Source organism: Perca fluviatilis, chromosome 16 (genome assembly GCF_010015445.1).
Source record: "Perca fluviatilis chromosome 16, GENO_Pfluv_1.0, whole genome shotgun sequence".
NCBI lineage: Eukaryota > Metazoa > Chordata > Actinopteri > Perciformes > Percidae > Perca > Perca fluviatilis.
The window spans coordinates 11,310,433-11,331,974 of record NC_053127.1 but is presented as its reverse complement, the minus strand read 5'-3'; the positions used below and the strand labels follow the sequence as shown (position 1 = coordinate 11,331,974).

The window sequence follows — 21,542 nt, the reverse complement described above, 5'->3', positions numbered from 1 at the left end:
CGGCTGCATCTTTTTTGACCATCTGTCTCGTCCCCTAACTTTGTGAAAGTTCAATACACAATTTCTGAAGCACCCCTTCAAGGGGTCATATGCAAATAATGAGTCTATGATGTAATGGCAGTAAATCTGTTTAAGCACTCTAATTGCTCAGTATGAAATAAAATGATGGCTCAAGTTCCACACCGGATTATGTGAACAAATGTGTTTAACTGCTATCACTGCAGAATGTGGATGAACAGAGTAGAATGGTCACATCATAATATATTGGCATTAAAGCATCACTTGCTTGAAGGACAGAAGCTGCTGCCTTTACTGGAACCATTTGGGAACTTAATTCAGTTAATGTTATGCAATAAATGTGTGACAGCTCCTTCGGTGGCTTCACCTTTATTAACCTAGCCCACTCTTTCACTCTGCTTCATGTGACCAGTACACGACCAAATGCAAGAAGCGCTTGCACTTGCCCTGGTGATCTGTCTCCACCCAGGCAATCTGTTGGCACCAGGGAAGATGCCACAGCACATTAGCAGCAGTGTGACGGCATGTGGCTGCTCAGTGTGTGAAAGCCCTCCTCAGCAAGCCCCCACAGGGCCACTGATACCCAGAGTTGCTAACAGCTTTTGACTTGCAATTAGCCGGCCAAGTTTATCAGCAGCAATAGCTGCAGGAGCTGAAGCGGCACTGCAGCTAGGGCACCTTTTCTCTCTGTGTGTGTGTGTGTGTGTGTGTGTGTGTGTGTGTGTGTGTGTGTGTGTGTGTGTGTGTGTGTGTGTGTGTGTGTGTGTGTGTGTGTGTGTGTGGCTTTAGGGTAGAAGGGAGTATGTGTCAGGCAGATGTTCTCAGCTCTACATACAGCCAGCCATGCTGTGATTAATCAAGGTGGCTGCGGTCAATGCGTTGAGTTACTACTTCTTCTTCTTTTGTAACTCGCTTCATACAGATAAGACTGCACATGAGCAGACAGAACAATAACACACAGACTGGATACTGTGTATTGCCCATAAGGTCAAACCCAGCAAAATTGCATTAACTGAACCAGAGGGAAAGACTGTCATCTTAAGAAGTCCATCCACCCACCCTCTTCCCCCACTGTGGCCTGTCTGCATAGAAGGGGAATTGTATTACCCAGAACTCCTCCCAGTTATGATGAATCCCCAGCCCTGAGAAGACTGGCCAGCCCGACCTCCATTTGCTGGAGATTAGATCCTCTGATTACAATGCCAGCTACCTCCCACCACTAGATAAATCTTCGATGGGAGCCCAAAAGCAAAACCCTCCAGTTCCATTGCAGTTAATAATTTAGTCTTAGAGGGGGACAATTATTTATGATCATTCAAATTTTTTGACTAGATGGGAAAGCTAAAGAATGGTTTAAGTTAAAAATAGCTTTTGCTAGCACTTCAATTTAGAAATGTCCATATATTGAATTCATACTCTGTCTCATTGCTGTATCACATATCACATTACATGAATGTCTTGTGAAAGGTGAACTGTGTGAATGTGTTTATTAAGGTGCCATGTAGGTGTTATGTTTTATGTGCGTAGGTTTTGAGATATATCAGTGTTCACAATTTTCACTGAAACTATTTATTCACTAGATAGTAGTTCCTGGGTTATCCTGACTACCCAAGTACTAAGTTACTGCTTACTGTTCCTGTTAGATTTCTGGCAGGTAGAGCAACTAGTGATACCTCTATTTCTTAATAATTCATTTGGGCAAACCGATTCTTTAAGACAAACTGAAAGTATTGGCAAAGAGGGTTTACGTGTCGTGAACTTTCAAATCACATTCAAATACCTAAGAGATCCCTGGTGTATGTTTGCTCTGCTGAAAATGTCAACCTTGAACTGCTCTGTGATGAATTGTGGCACTGACAGCTGCGTCCATACTGTGCTGTATATCATCGCATAACACTTAGATCCTCTGCCACCGACGTGACCATTACCATATAGATGGTCTCTGACTTCTGACCCTGATCTGTTCTAGGTGTCCATGAATTGCGACTACGTGTTCGTCAATGGGAAGGAGACGCGGGGATCCATGAATGCAAGGGTGATCTTCAGCTACGAGCACCTGAGCGCACCGCTGGAGCTAACCGTCTGGGTGCCCAAACTTCCCCTGCAGGTGGAACTTTCTGACAACAACCTCAGCTTCATCAAAGGCTGGAGGGTTCCCATTCTACCTGACCGAAGGTGAGGCTCAAATCCAAATGGGGAGTTGGACAGTTAGCATGCGTGCAATGTTATAGGGAAATTACAGGTTCATGCAACTTGGTTCTTATTTTTATAGCTTTGGCCATCATTCCCATTTGTATAGCATTGTACTCACCATGTTAACTGCTGAGATTTGGGAACGTGGCAACATCACTGAAGAAAGGGCAAGAACCATGATCAGACAGTTTGTAAACAAACCCCCAGATTAGCCAAATATAGGCCTAGTCCACACGTGTACAGGTATTTTTGAAAACAGGGATTTTCCTCCTTCGCTCTCAAAAAGATCCCATCCACAAAAGCACAGTTTAAAAAAAATCTCTTTCCAAATGAAAACGTAAATACACTGAAGCGCTGTCAAGAGCATAGAGCATGTTAGCTAGTCATGCAAAGAAGAACATGTTGGGCAATCAGATGCCTGAAAAAAGCTGACCGTCAGACCGTGTGTGGAGGTCTTTGCCGTGGGAATATTAGATTATCTAGCAGTGACCTCTGTAGGGCATTCTGGCACCTCTGTTCCTCAATAAAGTGGAAGAGTAACTGTATATTTATGTGCAAACATGTAAAAAGCAGTTGTTAGTCATTGGAACTAGCACTGTTTTGGCCATGTCTGCCATTGCGCAAAATGTCGCATTATTTGTGACGCATCACAACGGAGATAATGGCACACACTCTGAGGTCACAAGCCAGAAACTCAGTTTCGCCTGTCTACACAACAAAACGGAGTTTATGAGCATCTTACAAAAGGTCTGTTTTCATTTACCTAAAGCAGTTTCAGTGTGGACACACAAAAAAGTGGACTAGGTGTTTAGAAGAAAAAACAAACGTGAACTGTAAAATAATTACCCAAACTGTCATTCACTGTTCATCACAGCTTACAAACTGACTTCCTGCCTCAACTTTGACCTACCGTAATAATCATAGAAGTGCGCAGACCGTTTTCCTAAGGCATTGTAATGCTCACCTTCCATTTTTATCAAAATAAAGTGTTACAAAAATAAAACCTGAGCTGTAATAAACCAAAAAAAATCTTTCATGTAAACCTTGATTGAAACAAACTATGATGAACTGTACATTTCATACAAAAGTGTGTTCAAGGATTATTTTCAAGCATTATTTTGGTATCAAGCAATAGTAAAAGTCAAGCCAGAATGTGTTAGGTGCAGTAGAATTCTTTTTCTTATTATTTTTGTACAATACAAGAGGACTCATTATCCAAAGAGCATGAAACCCTGCAGTCTTAAACATTAGAAACTAAAAAGCAGCCCAGATGTATCTCTGTTATCCAGGATTTTATGTGCAGCTGCTTGTTTTGCTACAATTAGATTCTCAGGCTCAAGTACACGGCAAAAATATACCCTGCAAAATTAGGCTCTCAAGTGCAAATTGATGTACAATGTTGTCATGTTTGTGTCATACCTATCTGAACCCATTTTATACAACAAGTCCAAGACACAGACTTGATTTGACTATGGGTAAGTACACATAAAAGCTTTTCAGAATGAATGTGGGTTGTACTTTCAGAAAGATAATTATGTTTTTGGACTAACAAGCAGGTCATTTGGATGTTACTTAGAACTCAAAATGATGGTCAGGGTTGTTGTAGCTGTAATTTCAAGAAGCTGTTGACGCAGTAGTACGGCCATGTAGTACATATAACTGTGTCTATATGTGCGTCATTACGAAATGGTGAGTGAAGTACAGTATATAGAGTAGACTAAATGTCTCATTCAGCACATGGTCACTGAATATAAATTTTTTTAACATTATGATCATAGGCGTAATTTACAAGGGGTGTGGGGGGGTTACAACCCCCTCAATAATCAAAACTGGCCATTGCATCCCACCCCAACAACCTATTATAATTTCCTTTCCATAAATAAAGATATTTTCACAATAACTTGATACAGAAAGGCACAAATTGTTACAGAAAAACATCACCCAAAAAGGAAAATGAAGTGTTTGACACTCAAAATGTCAGTTTTGCTCAAAAGTGAAGATCCCCCAATGTTGAACCCAAAGTTATGCCCTTGATTATGATAGGGAATAAGGAATCAGGCATCTTGGCCTTCTTGTCAATATTACACAAGACTTTTGACGATAGAAGGAATCCAGCAGGCAAAAAAATATGAGTGAGCTGTTAGAAATATAACAACTTTAGATGTGGGCTTGAGCCAGGGACCCGATGAACAACGTGGTCTTAGGTTAAGGAACCTGAGCTCATTAAAATATTCTAGCATTCTTGTCATGGATGGAGCAGTAACAAACAGGCCCACAACCCTTCATTTAGGAAATGTTTAATGGGAGCATTAACACTCACGCAGGTGGCTGCTGTCATCGCTGCTGGAGTACATCACAGTAGACCAAATCCATTTCTACCCAACCTGAATATAAATGGCGTGTTTAAGGAGCTGTTTGAAGAATTAAGTTATTTGAAATTGCTTAGAGTGCTTGGAAAACATCTTGCATAACCTCATTTTTCAAAGTTCCCCAATGGGCTATTATGTGCTGTATGTGGTATATTATTTTGACGAGTCAAATGTGTCTTAAATCCTCACTTTAGCACCATTCATTCATTTGTTTTGTAAAAGGCTCAGCCTATTAAAGTAGAACCCTGCAGATGAGGAATTGTATATGTGCTTTTATTAGATTTGTTAGTTGTGCAGACCTCGTTATTTTGAATGGTGTTTGTCGTTTGTCCAGTGTTTACCAGGCCCCAGGGTCTGCTGGCAGCCTCATATGGTATAACTCTTATATAACGATATGTTCTTTGGTATTCAACTTTCCCCAAATATCAGTAGTTGGTCTGGTTGGTTCGAGAAAATTGGTGTGTTTTAAAGTATGTTTCTCTAAAGTATGCACCTCTACAATTCTTCCAACCCATTTTCTATGCATATAACTTCCCTTGTGCCTTCATGAAAACAATAATCAAAGAACCCTTGTGAGCTATTTTAGGTTGCAATGATTGCCAAACAGCCATGCCAGATAATTCATTTCGCTGTAGGTGAAGCATTTCTTTCTTGCATGCTGTCATTTGGATTTACTGAGGAATGGTAATTTCCTTTACCTTTCCCTGTAGTTCTTTGCAGCATCAGATAACTGCAGACAAATACAGCTTCCACCATTCTCAATGGTGCCACATGCAGACTATTGTAGCTGCTGATACTGACTAGACTGGCCTTCCCACAGGACTCTCAGTGATATTTCTGGTGGTGGTGTTGGACATATCTTTTGATGTATGCAATATAGCATTTTCAGTTTTTCTGTTGCCTGATCCATAGTTGTAGCAGTATCACAGCAGGCTGACATTCACTTGGTACTATTTTAATGTGAAATCTGTTGTATTTTTACATCATAAAGTAATTACCACTTGCATTTATTTCCCTTCTGTTTGAAAAGACATTTTACTTCACAGGAAATAGATTAATTACTATTTATGTTTGCACTTCTTGATTGCTTTAGAAACAGCCTACATCTCATTACAGGGTTGTTGTACTTGTAGTCAAAGTGTCGATGCTGAGGTTATCCATGAATCATGATGGAGCAAGCCTAAAAAAGTAATGAATCCCTCACAAAAAAACAACAACATATATTTACCACATTTATCACATGTAATACCTTCACATATTGTGGTTTTCAGATATTTCACATTAAATGTAAGTTGTCACATGTGAAAACATCAATTTCTTACGTTGACAAAACAATCCCAATAAAACATAAGACATTTTATTGTCATTGTAGGCATACAATGAAATTACATTTGGTAGCTTTAAGTGACCAGCAGCAATAGAGCAAGATAAAAACAAGATAAGAAGATAGAAACAAGATAGCAAAAATAAAGACAAGCTATAAACTAGATGATATAAGATCATTTCAAGGTATTATCAAATGTACGTAATCAAATGTAAGTGTTGAATAAATCAATCACCCGCTTGTTCTGGAGCTTTTGACAGTATCATACGGTCCTCATTAGTAGATTGCTCAGTTGCCATGGAAATGTAAATGTTTCCGTGATTCTGAGCGCCTCAAGGCTTAAAAATGGAGTTTGACAGTTTATTCTTGAAATTAGTTTTGGCATATTTCACTTGGTTTTATGAGGAACAAATATTCCACATGTAATGGTAACCCAGGGGTTTAAGATACTGACCATGCAATCACAATTTCCCCAGTTTGACTTTGGTCCAGAGACTTCACCTGAAAGCATGAGTTTCATATGCATAGTTTTTAATAATCACACTCCCAATCATGTATAATGTTAATTTGACACACTACTAACTATTATTGTGTTGGTGTTTACACTTTGTACGGTGGCCGACAGGGGCAAACGCCCTGCAACTTCAGAAAACACATGCAAATAGACAAAACACAAGCAAATTAAGAAAACAACTTCATTAATTTGACAACACATGTGCAGCATTCAGCAAACGCGCTGAAAATACACACAACACAACAAAATACATAAACGCGATGCAAATACACACAACACAATCAAATACATAAACGCGATGCAAATACACACAACACAACCAAATACACCAACGCGCTGCGAATAAAAAACGATGCAAAAAGAAAAGCACACAAACCCTGAAAACAAATGCAACAAAAAAACGCTGCATCCAGATTACACAACGGAAGTTCTCCAGACCTCTAGAGGGAGGAGCTAAGTGGAACAGCTGGATTTTCCAGGGGTCCCTTTATATTAGAGTCGGGTATGGCTGCATAGTAAAAACAGAACTCCCGTCTCATGCCCTCCTGTCCATAGACTGTATATTAAATTAATATTATTATTATTAATAACATCATATATTAGTAATATACAGTCTATGCTCCCGTCTCATGCTCTCCCAGCTGGTGCCGTGCCCGAGCTTCGACTTTTCAAAATAAAAGCTTGCGTATGGTCCGCTCTTCTTCCTTTGGTGTTTTGGATGTTTTTGAACTAAACAGTACGGCAATCATGCTAATGAATACAATAACTTTTTCAGCAGATGTCTTAGTTACAACACGATGTTTTGTGTTTATGTGCGGGCGGGATTTATTCCCGTTTGATTGATCCCACGGTAAAACAGGGAGGGACTATAAATCGTGTCTGTTTTTTGTATTTCAAGAGCGAATTGCTCCACAATATGAATACAGATTGGTCATTTATTTTGTTGTATAATCCCAATATTACACTTGAGGAGGCCTACACTTCAATGATGTACATTCAGACCTGGAAATTAAACCCTCTCCTGTAATATGGCTTAAACAAACGTCAACGTTAAACACTGATGCAGTTTTAAATGTTTTATTACCACAAGTTTACAGACGTCTCTGCTGATTAAGTATCACCTGTGACCTGAGCCGAGACACACCCACCAAACGAGAGAAAACATATCTCAAACATAGACTTAATATCTATGATCTCACCGTTGCACACCTCTCTCTCTCTCTCGCTCTCTCTCTCTCTCTCTCCCTCTAGAGGTCTGGAGAACTTCCGTTGTGTTGTCAAATTAATGAAGTTTTCTTAATTTGCTTGTGTTTTGTCTATTTGCATGTGTTTTCTGAAGTTGCAGGGCGTTTGCCCCTGTCGGCCACCGTAACTTTGACTTGTTTAAGACTCAAACCCAAAGTTTCGAACTTGGGACTTGACTTGAACTTGACTTGCAAATCAACAACATGGACATCTGCCATTCACAAAACAACACTGCAAACAACCAACAACTGCCAACGAGTCTGGCAAACTCCGCTGAACCAAGATGCCAGGGAGACAGAGAACGGACAGACAGCAACAGGATTTACGAGAAATCATCTTAATTCTGAGGAACGCCAGCACTTACAATAGCACTGCATCTTGGCCTTGGTTCTGTTTGTTTATAGTCATTATAGAGTGCTGTGATAATGAATTAGAGGATGTTTGCACAGCCTTCGCAATACACTTTAAATAATACCGAAAAGTAAGAACTCTGATACAATATAATGTTGCTCGTTAGTCATCTCAAACACACTCCAGTTACACCAAATCGTGATGATTATCTGCATCAGACTTTGCTAAAGCTGCTTCATTTTGTGATTGTTAGACTGAATTATTGTCTTTTCATTAACGCCTCTCAATCCTCCCATCGTCTCTCTCTTGCTTATCTTCCTCCTCTCACAAGTGCTCTGACTCCTTTACACAACCTCTAACCTCCCACTCTCTTGCCCTCGCCTCCTTAGCTCTTTTATTTTCCTCTCTGTTGCATTCTTTCCATTCTACATTCCTTCACTTCTGCAACGTGACACATTCCAAACCTTCATGCGCAGCAAGGTCTCTTGGCCTGCAGTGGGTCTTTGCTACAGTGCAACAGAATTGCTCACTGGCTGCATTATCCAGCAACATGCTCTAAAAAAGGAAAGAAAGTGTAATCAGGCGGTCAGACCGGGTGCACTGAAGCTTCAGCTTGTACGGTTGTATCAAAGACTCTAATAAGAACAGACAATATTCTTCTGAAGGAGAAAAAATATCAACCTTATTTTAAGGTACTGACTCAAGAAGGTAAACTTTCACTGACCTGAGCCAAGAGTTGTGGAACTCCTTGACAAAGACAGAGAGAGTCTTACTGTCTCATTGGGTTTTTTTCTCTATCTTTAACTGAATGAGTAACTGTGTGTGCAGTCTCAGCGTCTGATGTGGAGTTAACTCACTTACCTAAGAACAACAGCAACTACATAACCTGAAGCTACACTGTCAGTCTCCAAACACACAGAGGCCTACAGATGTCCAGACGACATCCAGGCCAAAGAATTAATATGAACTGGAAGACAAATGCACCATACCTAATCAGTTTTTAGGTTTCCAGTTTTTCGATTCAGTGTCTTCTTGTATTACGTTACTTTTTAAGGTGATAAAAAAAGGGAATTGCTTTTGATTAGGTTAGCTGGTATTGGGTTATTTAGGTACTCACCATTTAGTTAATCATTTTATTTTTTCAATTTGAGGACACATGAGACAAAAAAAATATGCAGCAGAGGACTGGATATCATAGCTTTAGTCCCTACTAAGAGTCAATCTCCTTTACACTGGATCCGCCATTTCCTATAATGCACCAGTTGCATCTTTTTCCCTGACTGATAAAGACCTGCGTCTTTCAAACTCCTCACCTATAGTCTGTAACGTAGGCTTCTGTTATAAATTTGTAGTCTCAAAGCCTGACCTGAGAACTGCTTCATTTTCTGTTATTTGTTTTACACAAACCGTACCCTGATAGCAAGATAGCAACCTTGCTATCAGGGTACAAAATTAGCACCATCCACCAGCCAAATGCTGTTAAAATATGCAAGTTGCTGGTAGATTTGCTTCACTCACCAACCAAAAAAAAACAATGGTAATCTATTGAGTGGCTGGGAATTTTGAACATCACTAGCCATTTGGCTGGTGGACAAAAAAGTTAATTTTGCACCCTGCTTGCTGTTGCTTGCCACTGCTAATGACTGCTCATTAAATTGGTTATTATTTTCAATACAGTTTGATTTAAGTGTATTTTTTCAGGTTTGTTCTGCTGATCCTGATTTGTGATAAATTAACATTTTTTCCTGATAGTTTTTCACTGTAATTTGATTTCCCATGAATAAAAATTCACCAAATGTAAAAACTAAAAAAACTCCAGGTATGCGAGGCTTGTAAGCCCTTAATATTTGACACAGAATCCATATGCAAGATTATGACTAAGCTGCTGCAGTAAAACCTTGTTGTTTTAGCTACATTATTATTTTTTATGATGTTTGTGTTATTGTTTTATTGACTGCACTGATGCAGATGTACTAATGCTATCCATTATTCCACTGACTAATGCGTATAGCTTTTTACCTGTCAGGGCAATAATTTCCAATGTATTGAATTAACGGTGGCTTTGCCACATAGTTACAAAATCACACCGTGACTGTGAAAGAGCTTTTGCATTTTTTATTCATTACACAGTAACACATTCAACCAACCATAGACACAGAAGTGATGAGTCCATGACCCGATCTTAATCAGAGCTAAAGAGTTTCAGGAGGTGAAGTTAAAGTTGCTTGAATAAACAACTACATGCGGGTACCTTCAACGATCCATGAGAGCCATATCGGAGGCCATTTTATTCCTATACATCATATAACCTGCCAGTGCAAAGGAATAAGCAGAACCGAGTGCTGAAGTATTGGGGGGGGGGTGATGAAGTGTGGAGAGGTAGCATGCTAAGAGGAATTAAGAATCAACACGGCAGGTGGAGAGGTACAAGCAACAATGCATTTTGCCTTTAAGGGAGTGTATTCTAAGCTTTTATGAGACCTCGGGACAGAAGTGTTTAGTCGAATAATCGGAACTGTTCCTTGAATGAAGGGATATATACTTCATCAATGGCTGACATCTCTGCTGCCTCTGCTGAATCTCAAGTCGCTCAGATAGTTAAATCAAAACAAAGATTAAGCAGAATAGTGCTTTTTAAGAAGGCAGTGGCAGACTATCAAGCCTGCTGAGCGAAGTTGGGTAACTCGTACATCTTGTTGTAGAGCAGATTGCACTCGGTAGGGGTACACCTGGCATGTTTAACCCTGCTGCCCAGGGATCCTGTGAAATAAGAGGCGTTATCACTTCAAAACTCTGCTTATGGTGCCTATCAATCCCTCCCTGCTGACTTGGAGGATTTTCTTTCCTCGTCGCCACTACATGAGAGCAGATAGTGTGATGGATTGGAGCGGAGTGGTGCCGAGTTTCTCATCAGTGTTATGATGTCAAATTATAAAATGACTAGAGACCTTTAAGAACAGAAGGCACACATTGAGACGTAGCATCATGCCACAGTGCGGAGCATATTTTGGCAGCAGCTGCTGCCAAAATATGCTGGTTTAAAGAAGTGAATAGTTATGATTGGTGATGGCTTTAAGTTTTCAATCTTTTCGGTGCCCAAATCCAGACACATTTGGCCGGATTTGGGGCATTGAGCGAAGCTTCTCAAGTTTTTCAACTCATTGCCTCATTTTGCAGGAAACGCTGCTGCCTAACATCGGCACCCACAACGTTATCCACCACATAGAGGAGTGTTTAATGAATTTTCATTCTCTATTTCAATTATTTTTCCCCTTTCCTCTCCATCCAAGGAGCACCAGAGACAGCGACGCAGACGATGAAGACGACGAGCGCCGGGTGAGTCGAGGCTGCACCCTGCAGTACCAGCGGGCCCTGGTCAAGGTGCTGACCCAGTTCCACACCACCTCCACAGAGGGCACCGATCAGGTCATCACCATGCTGGGGCCCGAATGGCAAGTGGATGTCACAGACCTGGTCCAGGACTCCCTGAAGGTGGCCGACCCCAGGATAGCTGAGTTGGTGGACAGGACGGTGTTGGTGGGACTGGAGCTGGGATCCACTGTGCTCAAGGTAAACAGACCGCCTTTTTACGCCTCAATGCGCCTCAATACGCCTCACATAAATCAGCAGTGAAAAATTAAGTGTCTTGTGATGACAAATGATGCGTCTGAGTGAGAAGCGCGAAAGAGGGCATGGTGTTCCTTGAATGTGCCCACCACAGCTACCACATACACACACACACACACACACACACTCAACACACATCACACTTAACACACACACACACACACAATGAAAGTTGAGTTAAAGAGATGAGGAAGGAAGATTTAAAAGTTAGAGCTCATTACTCTGAGCTTACAGCAGCTGTTGGGAGCTAAACAAGCTGGTTTCTTTAGAAATACCTTGTTGGTGCCTTGATAAAAGGATAATGCAGGATATCACAACTTTATTTTCATAGTTTTGATCATTTTGATTGGTTATGATAACATTGTACTCAACCAAAATATATAGCTGACTATTGGAAAAGGGTGACACTGCTCGTTTGTCTTCTTTTTGCCGTGTTTCCTGATCTTTGAAATTAACTTGACTGCCACAATGTTACAAGTACCATTGGGAATAATGGCCTAAACATTGAATATAACAACGAAGTTGTTACTTGAAGTTCATACAGTATTTTTTTTATCACTTTAATTTTTTTTCATCTTTTGTCTGCGTCTGTTATAAACAAAAACATCTCTATCTCTCTGTAAGTGTGTGCTGCTGTTGATGTCCACTTCTCTCAAGTAAGAGAGCTCCCTGACGTAAAGTGCATATAAATGCATCGGCCAAGTCAGGTTCAGAAGTCCTTAAAACAGAATGCGGCACAAGTTATGACTCCTGGCCAGTGATTTATGCCGATGCTTCACTGGTCATTTATGGGGACAGGGAGAAGTAACGGTCAGGGAGAGTTTTGATCACTGTGGCAGATCACAGTTTCAGCCTGTCAGGAGAAAGAATGGTTGCCTGATGGATGCGTCCAATGATGGCGAAATAGGGAGGAAAGATATAAATCTCTAATCCATCATTTTAAATGTGCAATGGATCATTTGTAATCTGTTGAAGGTTATGAATAATTATACATCAATTTACCACCAACAGACGTAACTTGCCACACTGCCTCATAGCAATTGTACATAAATAAATGAATAAATATATAAGGTGTTGAGAAATGATTTCATCCCTCAAACAACTTGGATTGGTCCACAACAACATGCTAGAGTTGGTCTGGATTTGATTACTCAAATGTTATGATCTAGAAATAAAAATATAGATCCTCCTTGACTTGGCCCTCAGGCTCCCTTCTCATCCCAGCAAACTACAGGATGTTCACTTTGTAAATTAACAACAAATCACAGGTCATTAAGACTAAAGCTGTGTTCGAAACCATTCACTCACTCGCTATTCCCTATATAGTGTTTATTAAATAGTGAACTATATAGGGAACGACCAAACGAGATTTCGGACCCTCACTGAAAATACATCATGGCGTGACTTGCGTCAGGCGATGCGCCGTTGTTCATGTAAACAAACCGAAACAAAAATACTTCTAATACGTCCCTGAAACAAACCGAGCACCCAGGAGGAAAGTAAAAGGTTGTATACTGTATATGTTACATGATACATTTCCACTGTTTAGAAACAAATGTCCGCTCCATTTTTCCTTTTCAGTTTTCGCGGTTATTTCTGCTTCTTCTTTTCTTCTGGGAAAACACGACCACGTTGCATTGTGGTATACGGGAGTAAAATGTAGGGTACATCGTATCTACACTCAAATTAGCTGTGCATTGTGGGTATTTTATATTGGACTACATAGTGAATGAAATTAATGGAGAATTCGAACACCACTACAGAATAGCGAACACACTATATAGTGCACTATTTCTCTGATAGGGGACGGTTTCGAACACAGCTTACAGCCATGCTAGTGGCTCTGTGAGGCTGCACTTAGCTAATGCTAATGTCGGCATGCTAACATGCCTCTGGTTGGCACTAAATGAAAAGTCAACAAATCACTAAAGTTTTTTATGATTCATCCTCTGGGCACCATGACTGTACAAAAATGTCATGGCAAGCTATACAAAAGTTGTCAAGACATTTTACTAAAATGCCAAAATGTCAACCTGTTGATGGCGCTAGAAGTAAAGTCAGGGAATCCAAAAAATGTGTAGGATTCACCATGAATGTCTGTACAAAAATTCATAGCACTCAATCCAATATTTCTTAGATTAGTGATATTCAGTCTGGATCAAAGTGGTGGAATGACCGGCATCACCATCCACCGAGCCATGCAGCTAACATGGCTAATAACAATAAGGACAGTTCATGCATATTTTAGGTGCTTGTCGTTGCTCATTTACTCAGCCATATGTCAAAATTCCGGCCACAGCATCACTTCATTATGTGTAAGTCAAATGAACATGGGACACTGAGGCCAAACTGAAACTCCAGCTGCCTCCTGCACCTGTAGCTCAGCCCCTGTAGGTGTGAATGAATGAATGAATGAATGTGTGAGGCAACTTAAAAAATCCTTCTAATGATAAAACACAATGAAGGAAACATAAATAGGAGCTCTGCAGGCTGAAGAAGAGCTAAGAAGTTATAGTAAAATATCTGTAGTTCGCAGAGCCTGTTTTACAAAGAACACTGAAATTATTGTGCAGAGTTTCTGAAAATGAACACTGTGTAATTCGACAATGGTCCTTCTGGTCTTTCAGAGGATTTGAATTAGTCTTTGAGTCTTAGATGTCTGATTCAAATTGTCCACCAGCTCATGAATATGAATACAGAAAAGGAGCCGCTTTTGTTCACTTAGTGCAATACTCTAGACAGTCATTTGATTTCTCTCTTTTTGGAAGGATGGTTGAGGCTTATTGCATGAATTAAGTGATTCTGTGTTAGATTTGACAGGTCTGTTTAATTGAAGACACAAGAGAGAAAATACGTGAGGTTTAAAGGTAAAACTATAAAGATAGGAGATCTTACTTATTCTGTAAAGCAGTGTTTCTCAAATGGGGGTCTGTGTACCCCTAGGGGTACTTTGGGGTACTGCAGGGAGTACGTGAGATTCCTTTTTGAAATGTTAATTTCAAATATATCAGTCATGCATAATTCATAAAATGTATTCAGTTATGGATTCTAAACATTTGAAGTAACATTTAAGTGTGTTTCAGTTACACGCTTAAGTAAATCAGTCACTAATGGTGCAGAGCTGTAATGTACCTGTTTATATAGCCTTTTTTTCTACCAAAAATACTTTGCACTCGTCGGGGGGTACTTGGCTAAAAAAAATATTTCAAAGGGGGGTACATTATTGAAACCACCACTGCTGTAAAGGGTATGTTTATGTCCTGTGATTACATGGCAGAATGATGACTTTCTAACATTTCACCAAACCTGGTGGGACTTGGGGGTTTAATCCAGAGGATTACTGAACAATAGCTGCTTCTCAAAGTGAAAAGCCAGACATGAACAGAATTCACTATTGGTCCTCTGATCAGAGATAATTTAATTATATCTGCAAACACCAAACCACTCGTCCAAAGAGACACAGCAGAACAGAAATGGATTTGAGTCTAATCTACAGCATCTTTAATGTCACCAGAAAATGATAGTTCACTATTTACTATATGACGCAGAAACAGCATGTAGTATGTATCACAACAATGTGATCCCTATTCAAATAATTAACTTCATTGGATGGTTTAAATGGATTAAATGGAGAAATTGTGTCACTTGCATAAAGTCTGTTGTGGGAGTTCTGAATGTAAATGTAGGCCAATCTAAATGATGTACCATGCTCAAATGTGATATAATTTAGATCGGTATAGGCTTCAAATATTATTATATCTTTTAAAAAAAACAGAGAGTTATATAATCTATCAAACTCATGTCATTCTCCCTATTTCTGTCTCTCCATACTTTGATCTGCCTAATGACATTGAATATGTCCCCCAAGAAAGTCATAGTTTTCTTGGAGAGGGAGGTTTATTTTGCTGCACCCACTTACTTTGCAGAGTGGTAAGCTGTGTAATTGCCTGAAAGTTTACAGGATGGTAAACGTTGAAAGCGAGGGTCGTGTTTTCATTTTTTTTACTGCATTTCAAGAAGCATTACATTTGTATTTCATCAGTTCAGCGTCTTGGAAGCATCGTCTTGTCTCAGCTTGTAGAAGTCAAAGCGTAACCAGACTAAACTGATCTCGCACTTAAGAAGGATCAAGTTTCAGTTTCTTCTTCTGAATAGTTAATCATATTTTTTGGGAGATTTCTTTATTGATGTTGTACACGGATACTGTCTGATGTTGTTAACTGATGCTGAATATTAAATTAATCATAGCAAACAACAAAAATGTTATACAATAACCAGGGGCAAAGCTGTTCAGGTGAACTGTTTTTATATGTTTCAATCAATCAATCAAGCTTTATTTATATAGCACCTTTCAAACATAACAAAATGCAATTCTAAGTGACGTGCAGCGATTGAAAAACAGCAGACAAAAACGGAGATAAAAAAGTGGATTTAGAGACTAATGCACACTAAGACAAAATATGGATAGTTAAAAATAAAGTTTATAGGTTTAGTTTAAAACAATAAACTTTATATATATATATATATATATATATATATATATATATATATATATATATATAAAGGGCTGAACGATTTGGGGGGGAATCGAATTGCGATATTTCTGTCAGATATTGCGATTATCATTCGATTTTTTTTTTTTTAAGTTTAGCTAAAGTTCAATATTAACTGTGTAACAGATAAAACATGTCATGGAGCATTATTACATGAAAAAACACCAAAAACTGCCATATATTCTTATGCAAGGATTGGAACATAGATATGAATTACCAGCAATAACTGTTTTTCTTTTAATAAGCATGGAACATTGAATCTGTGATATGTAGGATTATTCCAGCTTTTATTTCATGGAATAACAGTAACCAGCCTATAACTACTAACAGGAATAAAAAATGTTAAACCAAATGTTACACCAAACATTGAACTAAATATTTCACATTTGATAAATCGCGGCCTTCACGATTAGCTAATGGCATTCTTTCAAATCTCGATTTTGATCGATCAGCCCAAATACTAAAGCCATAGAAATTATAAGACAGTAAAATAAGAATAAATACTAAAACCATAAAAGTACATTACGTGAAAGTCAGACTGAATAAGTAGGTTTTTAGTCTGCGTTTAAAGGTATCAATATACTTCCAGAGCCTTTCAGATCCTCAAACAGGATTTTCCAACGTCTCAGTGCATAGTGGCTGGAAGCAGCGAAACATCTAAAAGAGAAGAGCTGGAGGATCTGACGGGCCTTCCTGGTTTGTAAACTAAAAGCATTTGTGAGATGTAGTCTGGTGCGAGACTGTGTGCCTTATAACTAATAAGAGAATTTAAAAATCAATACGAAAACTGGTGACAGGGTTTTGACCTGTGAAGGTAATTCAGTATAATATATTAAATTAATGATATAGTATTACATAGTACTACTCTGAATTTACCTTAATGTGAACTTCCAAAATAGAAAAATATCTATTTTTACAGAATGCAAAAGGAACACTTCTGACTTTATTACGTGCAACAATAGTGTGTTTTTTTCAGTTTTCTTATTTACACACCAAGATCATTTCAAATAAAGCTGTGTGTATATTTCTTAAAAACTAAGAAAAACCTTCACAATGCGCCTTCGCACTGGCTGTCCCAAGTGGCAGCAAGAAAAAACTGTTTGAATTTCAGAAAATGTGAAGTGCTTTAGTATGCTGGCTTCATACGGTATAATGTCTCTTTGATAAGTTTTCCACCAGTTTCCCAATTAGTGGGAACGACGTACTCTTACTGCTGCTCAACTTTGTAATTTCTTTTCTAATAACATGAAATCTCGCAAAGTTCAACTTTAACTTTCAACTAGCATGACTTCCTTTTAGTCTAATAAAGTATAACTGAAGGTTTAAATTGCCTTCTTCAGACCCATGCATTAGCACCTATGGTGAAATAGGGCTTTTCAGTGAAAGAAAAAGGTGTTAACGAATTATTTTCAAGATCTATTTCGAGTGGTGTTCACTTCAAAATGGGCCATGTAAGTTTCTGTAGATGTGTGAGGTTACTTGCTTTCTGTGTTTCTGCTACAGGAAACAGCGCAATGTACCAATGAAATCTGCAGCTTGCATGAATAAATCTTCCACTGACGTTCTGTTGCGCTGAACCGTAGAAGTATGATTTATTGAATGCAAGGTTTGAGAAGAGAAGCGTAGAGTGAAATAGGGAAAAGATAACGTAGTGTGATGCAAGTAATATGCACTAGCATGAGTGGGTGCTCCCCAATGTTAAGGGAAGAAACTCTGCTGGTCAGTGTCAATCTGCTGCTTGGACTCATCATTGATCTTCTGTCTGACTTAAGCATCAGTGAAATAGTGCCGCGGCTTCCTGTGAATGCAACCAACATGAGGCCATGCAGAGCTACAACGGAGCGCTCAACAGAGACTGATAGAGGGGCTCCTACTGTAGTTGAAGAACATGTAAATTGTAACTACTTTCATGCTTCACTTCACCTCCCCTGCCTGCAGCACAGATGACAAATTCAACTGGGAGCTGGGCTGGAAGGAGCTACACAACTACAGCTGACCTCTCCTTGCTGGCGGACAGAAATGCAGACATGGAACACATTCATCATTCATTACTTAGTATAGCTATGAATCAATATTCATCCCACATTGTCACATTTCTTTTTAATCAAAATAGCTCTGTTTACTTTCAGCCGGGAGCTGCTGGCTTTTCATATGTTAATTAGCTCTCATAATCGGAGGGGGAGAAAGTGTTTTCGAAGTATAAGGGTCAGACTGAGTTTAAGAATATTCTTTTCTTTCATCAATTTTGTCTACAGAAGCCTTGAGAGGCAAGTGACAAAACAATCTGGTGATCCATTTTAATTGTTTTCTTTTTCGTTTTCGTTTATGAATTAGGAACAGGTTGTATCAGGATAACCCTTCCAAGTTCCAAGTTTTTTTCCCACCTGTTTCACAGACGATACTTTTACGGAACGTGTATAAGATTATCCTGGCAAACCTGTTTTTCCATCTGTTATTAAGTCAAAGACACTGGAGAGAAAACAATTAAGATCCATCTTAGAAAATGGATCACCAGAATTTTTGTTTTTCTCACTTGCCTCTCAGGGTCTTCGTATTTGTCCCTGTCCAAATTAGGATTGTAAAGAAACCCTGCCACAAGACTCAAGTTGTTGAAATTGACTTGATAAATGTAACATTAAAATGCTTTTTTTTTTTAAAGCGCAGTAAAGCAACATTGACAGGGGTAAATGTAAAATGTAAAAACATTTTTTTTTAAAAAGCATTGGTGAGTTGGCAGAATTAGCAAAGTTTTCAGGTAGGAAGCCTATGATGGATCATGTTTCTACACTAGCAACTCCTACAGTTTGGTCATGGTGGCTGCGTGGTGCAGGTGGTAATTTGGAAATTAAACTAAATACAACAATACAGTGAATAAAATTAAAAGAAATATTACAAAAAAATTTGAAACGTCCGTCCTGAAATTCCAATCAAGATCAAGTATTGCTGATCACTTCAGTGTTGAAACAAATACCATTTGGTAGGCAAAATATAACATAATATAATTATATAATATATCATCCGAATCATGTTCAGCCTTATTTGTCCTTACAAATCACTGTGGGATTGCAATTATTTTTAGCCATGCTAACAGCATGGTAACATGGTAAACATTATACAAGAAAGAAGAGATACAATTTAATTTCTCCACCAGAGTACAACCCAACTGTCACATCCTGTACATTTAATTTTGAGTCATGATCTCTTGCTTTTTTTATACAGTTATTATAGTTAGTTACTGATGTTATCAGAATCACTAATACTCCCTCCACCTACACATGCTGGATGCAACAAATCCCAGAACGTACTGTTGGGGTTTTCCACAGGCATTATGGGAAACATAGGAAATCAGTAACAGTTACTAGCTACTAGTTAAAGTGGTAAAAGAAAATGAGACAATCTGAGGGAAAATGAAAGACCAAATTGCAGCACTTCATCAGCAAATACACCCTGGAATACATCAAAAACATCGCAAATTGGTAACAGTCTGGGAGAAAATCTTTCCTCCTGGGTTTTCATTTTTAATGTGACAAAAACTTGTTTGAAGCTTAATTTCTTTCTGTAAGTGCCATCCGTTCTCTCCCCCAAGTATTACTGTATTTTAAAAACAGAAGACTGCATCAGTGCCAATAGAACAGATGATAAACTGACCATAGATGGATAATTATCTTAAACCATGGACTCCCCGACTAATCTTTCTGTGCTATAGACTGAATGTCTGCAATTTATATTTGTCCCGATTGTTAATAGCTTTACCCCATATTTGAATACCCAAACTTTCAGTAACATCAGTCTTATCCTACAATTGAACTATTTTCAGCTTCAAACAATAAAAACTCATTTGTAACTAAATACCAGTCCAGATCAGCTGCTCCTAACAGAAAACATATGTTCTTGCCCAGTATGTGCGCAGTTACGAATTATACAGTAGTAATAGTTGCAAATATGTTCATTTTTAACATCACTGTTTCCAAGAACAGCACTATGGCTCAGTCAATGAGACTGATGCATAAGTTACATCATTACATACACAAGAATTCTTGGCAGCTGAAGTTACAACAGTGGAGTGTAAAGGAACTTTACAGCAATCTAGCATCTCATAAAAAGATGTGCACATGCTGAAGGAATGCATCATGAATCATTTTGTTCACTTCTAATGTTTTTTTGTTTTTTCCTTCATCTTCAAGCCTCTTTTTGTATTTTGGCAACTGTGGGTGGCAACTGCTATGAGCCAATATATCTATAAATATCACTGGGTTCTGCTTTTGTCCCATAATGTGTGCTTGGCTGCTTATCGATTAAAACTAGAATATTTATTTTTATTTAAATATAATTATTATTCTGTGTTTCTATTATGTTTCTAAAATGTTTGATTTGGAAAACATGTTAACAATTCAGGTACATTTAGGGTAAAGAGTCTATAGAAAACTATTATGTGCTGTTTGAGGGTCTATGTGTGTGTCAACCCAGGCAACACAAATAGCAATGACTGGAAGAGGTTCAAACATTGATATCAAACTTGCACTGCAGCACCCGATCTGTAGTGACCAAGTGAGTTTTCTTAAATATATCTGAAACTGGATACATGACAGCTCAGGAATAAATGCCTACACAATATATGTTTCTATTCAGGATCATATCCCAAACAAGATTAGTTTCTGATTACATGTTTTGATTTAGACAATCAATGTGTACAATGTGGTGTATTTTTGAATCGTATTTTGACATTTGTACATAGTCGCCGATATTGATTTTAATAGTACTAGCTTTTCTTTTTAGTCACTTTAATTGGCCTGTGAAAATATCAGCCACAATGGAATGGAACGTGAAATAGCAGAAAATCAATTGTGAGCAAACAGTTTTTACTTGCGAAGTCATATTCAGTCGGACCTCAGTAGGATTAGTGTTCAGATGTGTTTTTACACAGACTTATTTTTGCTCTGGACACGTCTTTCAACTCTCTGTGACTATTCATGAAATGGCATCTGAACTTCACCTCTATTAACTCCTCGTAACCTGAATCTATCCCTAGAAACAAAAAGTTGTAGCAGAAAAAGCTCCCGCAGTACTATAAGAGTTATCCATCGTGTAACTGAGTTGTCCTCATGAAAACTTAAAAAGTTTATTTATGCATCCATTTACTCTCATGCCTTAGGGCTTTTGTATGCACACTGTGTGTGTGTGTGTGTGTGTGTGTGTGTGTGTGTGTGTGTGTGTGTGTGTGTGTGTGCCTGTGTGGCCTGTGTGTGGCTGTGTGCGTGTATATGTGTGATGCCCAGTAAACCATAACACTCCTTTCTGGCACATTAATCCATTACATCCGAGAAATATGCATATAAAAGTGGAACCTG

General features: G+C 38.7%; 1 protein-coding gene across 4 annotated transcripts in view; it reads left to right on the top strand.

The window, feature by feature from the left end:
- tmem132e (transmembrane protein 132E) overlaps window positions 1-21,542 on the top strand; it is a 391,231-nt gene that overhangs the window by 355,979 nt on the left and 13,710 nt on the right. For all 4 annotated transcript variants that reach the window (XM_039778611.1, XM_039778612.1, XM_039778609.1 and 1 more), the window contains exons 6-7: window positions 1,988-2,193; window positions 11,305-11,584. In XM_039778611.1, coding sequence (XP_039634545.1) covers window positions 1,988-2,193; window positions 11,305-11,584 — 486 coding nt within the window. The remainder of the gene's footprint in view (window positions 1-1,987; window positions 2,194-11,304; window positions 11,585-21,542) is intronic.